The 6993-nt window shown below is 53.3% G+C and overlaps 3 protein-coding genes across 4 annotated transcripts in view; 2 read left to right on the forward strand and 1 right to left on the reverse strand.

The window, feature by feature from the left end:
• LOC122548574 (E3 ubiquitin-protein ligase rnf8-B-like) overlaps window positions 1-1613 on the forward strand; it is an 18514-nt gene extending 16901 nt beyond the window's left edge. Inside the window, exon 4 of one of the 2 annotated variants that reach the window (XR_006311261.1) lies at window positions 1325-1458. Coding sequence is in view for 1 of the 2 variants with exons in the window: in XM_043687414.1 (XP_043543349.1) it covers window positions 1325-1488 (164 nt within the window). In the remaining variant the exon portion in view is untranslated. Of the gene's footprint in view, window positions 1-1324 lie in introns of both variants that reach the window. The other variant, XM_043687414.1, reaches the window with a different exon arrangement.
• Window positions 1614-3473: 1860 nt separating this feature from the next.
• Window positions 3474-6993, forward strand: part of LOC122548575 (NF-kappa-B inhibitor epsilon-like) — a 19159-nt gene continuing 15639 nt past the window's right edge. Inside the window, exon 1 of the mRNA XM_043687415.1 lies at window positions 3474-3479. The gene's annotated coding sequence lies outside the window, so the exon portion shown is untranslated. The remainder of the gene's footprint in view (window positions 3480-6993) is intronic.
• Window positions 3506-6071, reverse strand: LOC122548577 (calpain small subunit 1-like). Its single transcript, XM_043687416.1, has 4 exons — window positions 5951-6071; window positions 4148-4267; window positions 3970-4028; window positions 3506-3869 (listed from the first exon to the last, which is right to left on the reverse strand). The coding sequence occupies exons 1-4, from the start codon at window positions 6054-6056 to the stop codon at window positions 3846-3848; spliced, it is 309 nt and encodes a 102-aa protein (XP_043543351.1). The 5' UTR covers window positions 6057-6071; the 3' UTR covers window positions 3506-3845.

Genomic DNA, 6993 nt, shown 5'->3' on the forward strand with positions numbered 1-6993 from the left:
TCACACACACAGTCAGGGACCCAGCACAGATCCCCGTGGGACCCCACCGCACACTGGGCTCCAATCACACACACAGTAAGGGACCCAGCACAGATCCCTGTGGGCCCCCACCACACACTGGGCCCCAATCACACACACAGTAAGGGACCCAGCACAGATCCCTGTGGGCCCCCACCACACACTGGGCTCCGTCACACACACAGTAAGGGACCCAGCACAGCTCCCTGTGGGCCCCCACCACACACTGGGCTCCAGTCACACACACAGTAAGGGACCCAGCACAGATCCCTGTGGGCCCCCACCACACACTTGTCCCCAGTCACACACACAGTAAGAGACCCAGCACAAATCCCTGTGGACCCCCACCACACACTGGGCTCCAGTCACACACACAGTAAGGGACCCAGCACAGATCCCCGTGGGACCCCACCACACACTGGGCTCCAATCACACACACAGAAAGGGACCCAGCACAAATCCCTGTGGGCCCCCAACACACACTGGGCTCTAGTCACACACACAGTAAGGGACCCAGCACAGATCCCTGTGGGGCCCCACCACACAGTGGGCTCCAATCACACACAGTACGGGACCCAGCACACATCCCTGTGGGCCCCCACCACACACTGGGATCCAGTCACACACAAGCAGCCTTCTAACAACACCCCCCCCTCTGTCTCCCGGCACCCAGCCATTTCTGGGTCCCATCAGCTTTTCCCTTCTGTGTCAGTTTCCCTGTGGGACCCTGTTAAAGGCCACGCTGAAATCCAGATAAACTGCTCTATCCTCATCTACACACCTGGTAACCACCTTGAAACATTCCACCAGATTTGTTCAGCATGGCCTCCCTCTGACAAAGCCGTGCTGACTATCCCTGAGCAAACCTTGTCTCTCCAACTGGAGATTAATGCTCTCCTTCAGAATTCTCTCCAGTCATTTCCCTCCCACTGATATGAGACTCACTGACCTGTAATCCAATGGTTTTCCTCTCCCACTCTCCTTGTAAAGGGGAACCACATTAGCTGTCCTCCAGTGCTCTGACAGCTTCTCTGTGCCCGAAAGGAATTGAACATTTGGGTAATTTCTTCCCTCGTCTCCCACTTGAGCCTGGGATATAAGTGATCCAGACTGGTCCAAAACCTCCCCGTTCCCACTGTTAAACTGCTGAAGATCCTCTGTGCCTGTTCTCCAGGTTGGTACCTGTATCCTGGTCCCACTGTCAAGTAAAGGCCTTGTTTAACACTCTCCCAATGTCCTGTTAAGGCAGGCAGCATCTGTTAGTGGTTCTGGTCGGTAACCTGTCTGTTTCTCGGTGTTGTTTCAGCATTGAAAATGAAGCCTGTCTCTGTGCCTGACAGTGAAAGCAGTAGTTGCGATGATCTGACTTCTATCCAGTCGGTCAGTACCTTGGACAGTTCGGAGCTGGAGGAGCACAGTGATGAGGGTGACACAGAGGACAATTCCCCCCCCGTTTATTACAGCATCTGAGACATTCCTCGGACACTCACAACACAGCAGCTCGGGGCCACTGGGGACAGGGAGGTGAGCTGGGGTCTACTGGGGACAGGGAGATGAGCTGGGGGTCCAGTCCGGGATCAGGAAGATGACCTGGGGTCCAGTCCGGGGGCAGGAAGATGACCTGGGCGTCTACTGGGGACAGGGAGGTGAGCTGGGGTCCAATCCGGGGTCAGGGAGATGAGCTGGGGGTCTACTGGGCTCAGGGAAATGAGCTGGGGGTCCAGTCCGGGGTCAGGAAGATGACCTGGGCGTCTACTGGGGACAGGGAGATGAGCTGGGGTCTACTGGGGTCAGGAAGATGACCTGGGCGTCTACTGGGGACAGGGAGATGAGCTGGGGTCTACTGGGGTCAGGAAGATGACCTGGGCGTCTACTGGGGACAGGGAGATGAGCTGGGGGTCCAGTCCGTCAGGAAGATGACCTGGGCGTCTACTGGGGACAGGGAGATGAGCTGGGGTCTACTGGGGTCAGGAAGATGACCTGGGCGTCTACTGGGGACAGGGAGATGAGCTGGGGTCTACTGGGGTCAGGAAGATGACCTGGGCGTCTACTGGGGACAGGGAGATGAGCTGGGGTCTACTGGGGTCAGGAAGATGACCTGGGCGTCTACTGGGGACAGGGAGATGAGCTGGGGTCTACTGGGGTCAGGAAGATGACCTGGGCGTCTACTGGGGACAGGGAGATGAGCTGGGGTCTACTGGGGTCAGGAAGATGACCTGGGCGTCTACTGGGGACAGGGAGATGAGCTGGGGTCTACTGGGGTCAGGAAGATGACCTGGGCGTCTACTGGGGACAGGGAGATGAGCTGGGGTCTACTGGGGTCAGGAAGATGACCTGGGCGTCTACTGGGGACAGGGAGATGAGCTGGGGTCTACTGGGGTCAGGAAGATGACCTGGGCGTCTACTGGGGACAGGGAGATGAGCTGGGGTCTACTGGGGTCAGGAAGATGACCTGGGCGTCTACTGGGGACAGGGAGATGAGCTGGGGTCTACTGGGGTCAGGAAGATGACCTGGGCGTCTACTGGGGACAGGGAGATGAGCTGGGGTCTACTGGGGTCAGGAAGATGACCTGGGCGTCTACTGGGGACAGGGAGATGAGCTGGGGTCTACTGGGGTCAGGAAGATGACCTGGGCGTCTACTGGGGACAGGGAGATGAGCTGGGGTCTACTGGGGTCAGGAAGATGACCTGGGCGTCTACTGGGGACAGGGAGATGAGCTGGGGTCTACTGGGGTCAGGAAGATGACCTGGGCGTCTACTGGGGACAGGGAGATGAGCTGGGGTCTACTGGGGTCAGGAAGATGACCTGGGCGTCTACTGGGGACAGGGAGATGTCCTCAGGGGAGTGTCCTAGGCCCAACCATCTTCAGCTGCTTCATCAATGACCTTCCCTCCATCACAAGGTCAGACGTGGGGATGTTGGCTGATGATTGTACAGTGTTCAGCACCATTTGCATTTCCTCAGATACTGAAGCAAGATCTGGACAGGCTTGGATTGCCAAGTACCATTCTCAGCACACACATACCAGACTCTGACCATCACCAACAACAGATAATCCAAACACTCCCCGATGACAGTTAGTGGCAGGTGGACTGCAGAAACTCACGAAGGCTCCTCAGACACCACTTTACAAACTCAGATATGTAGGAACCCCACCCCCTGCAAGTTCCCCTCCAAGTCCCTCCCCATCCCCCCTGCAAGTTCCCCTCCAAGTCCCTCCCCATCCTGACTGGGAAATATCTCCCCGTTCCCTCACGGTCGCTGGGTCCGAATCCCGGAATTCCCTCCCGCAGGGACATTGTGGGTCTACCCACAGCACACGGACTGCAGTGGGTCAGGAAGGCAGCTCCCCCCCACCCTCTCCAGGGGGCAACTAGGGACGGGTAATAAATGCTGGTTTCTGAAAATTGTGCGTTAATGGTTGTGAACAAGCAGAGGGAATACTGCTTTTGGAAATCCAGTCAGTCAATCAAAGAATACCTCAGACATTGTTCAGAGTGCTCCCAGAGTTTTCAACCCATTTTTATTCAGTCAGAAATACAACAAAGTGACCAAGTTGGTACACCCACCCGGTCCTCAGAGAAAGCCATGCTGAGGATTAGGCAACAGAGTAAGAGTTAATCCACCGCAGAGATCAGAGCACAGTGCACTGGCGATATGACCCACTGCTAGAAACACAAGCAGCCCTGAGGCAGGGCATAAGCACAAGATCCCAAAGACACAACCAGAGAGACAGCAGGGTGCATGCCTCAGAAGGAATGGACACTCCACGGAGCGCTGTCCCAGTGGAAATTGCTCTTCCACATCCACTGCTGGTCCAGCAACATCAGCCCATGGCCAACGTTAGCCACTGTGTGGGAGAGAGAGAGAGAGAAAGGGCACTTAGTGTGGGCTCATTATCGAGCAGACAGCAGTTAGACCCCCTCCCCCCGTCCTGTTCACTCCCTCACCTGCAGCATTCCGAGCTCGACAAGACCATCTCCATCCTTGGGCAGAGAATTAAACATTTCTGAAAACGAAGAAGAATCTGTGAGTGTCAGAGTGACCCCTGACCCTGCCCCCCCCATCCTGACTGGGAAATATCTCCCCGCAGCCAGGTGGACCCTCCCCACTGAGGGTAACACTTACTGAAAACAGCTTCCAGGCGAACTAGACAGGAAACAAAGTTATCGAAATCAAGGGTGAGATTATCCACGTCGGAATAGCGGGCCACAATGATCTGGGTCAGCTGGTTATTCAAGTGGAAACCTGGAGAGACAGAGACACACACAACTCACATCATAGACCACAGAACAATCCAGCACAGAACAGGCCCTTTGACCCTCAATGTTGCACTGACCTGTGAACTATTCTCAGCTCGTCCCCCTACACTATCCCATCATCATCCATGTGCTTATCCAAGGATTGTTTAAATCTCCCTAATATGACTGCGTTAACTACATTAGCAGGTAGGGCATTCCACGCCCATACCACTCTCTGAGTAAAGAACCTGCCTCTGACATCTGTCTGAAATCTCTCACCCCTCAGTTTGTAGTTATGCCCCTCGTTCAAGCCGACGTCATCATCCTAGGAAAAAGTCTTTCTCTGCCCACCCTATCTAATCCTCTGATCATCTTGTATGTCTCTATCAAATCCCCTCTTAGCTGCTTTCTTCTTTCCAATGAGAACAGACCCAAGTCTCTCAGCCTTTCCTCATAAGACCTTCCCTCCGGACAACATCCTGGTAAATCTCCTCTGCACCTTTTCCAATGTTTCCACATCCTTCCTGTAATGGGGCGACCAGAACTGTACACAATATTCCAAGTGTGGCCGCACCAGCGTTTTGTACAGTTGTAGCATGATATTGCAGTTCCGGAACTCAATCCCTCTACCAATGAAACCTAACACACCGTATGCCTTCTTAACAGCACTATCCACCTGGGGGGCAACTTTCAGGGATCTGTGTACATGGACTCCAAGATCCCTCTGCACATCCACACTACCAAGAATCTTTCCATTGACCCAGTACTCTGCCTTCCTGTTATTCTCCCCAAAGTGCATCACCTCACATTTAGCTGCATTGAACTCCATTTGCCACCCCTCAGCCCAATTCTGCAGTTTATCCAAGTCCCCCTGTAACCTGTAACATTCTTCCACACTGACCACCACTCCACCGACTTTAGTGTCGTCTACAAATTTACTAATCCATCCACCTATGCCTGCGTCTAAGTTATTTATAAAAATGACAAACAGCAGTGGTCCCAAAACAGACCCTTGTGGCACACCACTAGTAACCAGACTCCAGGCTGAATATTTTCCATCAACCACCACCCGCTGCCTTCTCTCAGAAAGCCAGTTTCTAATCCAAGCTGCCAAATCACCCTCAGTCCCATGCCTCTGCATTTTCTCCAACAGCCTACCGTGTGGAACCCTATCAAAGGCTTTACTGAAGTCATGGTGACCCCTGACCTTCTGTGCAGGGGCTGAGTGGCCTCCTGCTGTTCTTGTTCAACAAGCTCAATGGGCTGGTCCATTCACACCGGCTCAGGCTCCGGCTATCACCGGCTGGACCAGTATTTCCCCCCCATCCCTAATTGTGCAGAGGGCTGGTAAGGGTCAACCACGTTACTGTGGGTCTGGAGTCACATGCAGGCCTAACTAGGATATCAAAAGGACATTCGTGAAACAGATGGGACTTTTTTCTGACAATCAACAATAGTTTCTTAATTCTGAATTTTTAATTTGTACCATCTGCTGTGACAGTATTTAACCTCAGCTCCCCAGAATATTAGGCTGGGTTTGGACCCTTATAGTCCAGTAGTAATGCCACGAGATCATCATTTTCCCCAGCAGCAATGGGCTCCTCCTGCTTCTACATAACAGATAGGATTATATTCGAGAGGCTAAATGGCCTCCTGTTCTTTTCCCGTCATACGATGGGGAATTTCTCACCAGCTTCCTCAACAGCAACTCGCATCTCACTGGAGCTCATGGTGCCAGACTGGTCCAGATCATTCTTCTTGTAGATTTTCTGCCAAATTAAGACAAAGGAAGGCATCTGTTTGTATCTATTAAACCCCGGACTCTCTCAGCAATGGGTCAGCAACATCTATTTCACATTCACCCCCCTCACCCACTGGTTCACAAAGCCACACACAATCGTTCAGTCTGTAATGGTTTCAGCATTCAGAAACCCCCGAGTACTTTTTCAATTTACTCAGGCGACATGGGCGTCGCTGGCTGGGTCCAGCATTTATCACCCGTCCCTAGTTACCCCCTAGAGAGGGTGGGGGTGAGCTGCCTTCCTGACCCGCTGCAGTCCGTGTGCTGTGGGTAGACCCACAATGTCCCTGAGGGAGGGAATTCCAGGATTCGGATCCAGCGACAGTGAGGGAACGGGGAGATATTTCCCAGTCAGGATGGGGAGGGGCTTGGAGGATAGCTGGAAGAAGTTGGGGCTGTTCCCCTTGGAGAGAAGGTGACTGAGAGGGAGATCTGATGGAGGTTTCCGGGAGCAGGACAGAGTAGCTAGAGAGAGCTGTTCCCACTTGGAGAAGGGACGATAACCAGAGGATGTGGATTTGACGTGCTGTGTAAGGGTGGTGTGAGACCCAGAGAATGATTAATTATGGAATACATTGCCTGGAGATGGGGAGGAGGCAAGTTCAACTGAGACATCCAAGGGGGGAGTATTTTCACTTAAATAATTATCTGATGTGCAAACTGTGGGCAAGAGGCAGGAGACTGGTACCTAGTGAAAACGTTCACAGGTCCAGGGCAGATCTGACAGGCCAAATCACCTTCTCCACCATAACAATTTGGAGATTCCAACTACCATCCCCTGACATTCAATGGTGTCACCATCACTGAATCCCGATACCAACATCCTGGGGGTGACCATTGACCAGGAACTGAACTGGACTCACTCCGTAAACACAGCAGCTACAAGAGCAGGTCAGAGGCTGGGAATACTGCAGCGAGTAACTCCCCTCCTG

The sequence above is a fragment of the Chiloscyllium plagiosum genome, chromosome 3, assembly GCF_004010195.1.
Source record: "Chiloscyllium plagiosum isolate BGI_BamShark_2017 chromosome 3, ASM401019v2, whole genome shotgun sequence".
Classification (NCBI taxonomy): Eukaryota; Metazoa; Chordata; class Chondrichthyes; order Orectolobiformes; family Hemiscylliidae; genus Chiloscyllium; species Chiloscyllium plagiosum.

Bases quoted from the DNA above. Each gene is read 5' to 3' on its own strand.
- LOC122548577 (XM_043687416.1), bottom strand. From the start codon at position 6,056: ATGCCTTCCTTTGTCTTAATTTGGCAGAAAATCTACAAGAAGAATGAT. The intron at 4,268-5,950 runs GTGAGAAATTCC...CTGTCTCTCCAG, and splicing joins AGTTGCTGTTGAGGAAGCTG to GTTTCCACTTGAATAACCAG. The intron at 3,870-3,969 runs GTGAGGGAGTGA...TCTCCCACACAG, and splicing joins TCGAGCTCGGAATGCTGCAG to TGGCTAACGTTGGCCATGGG.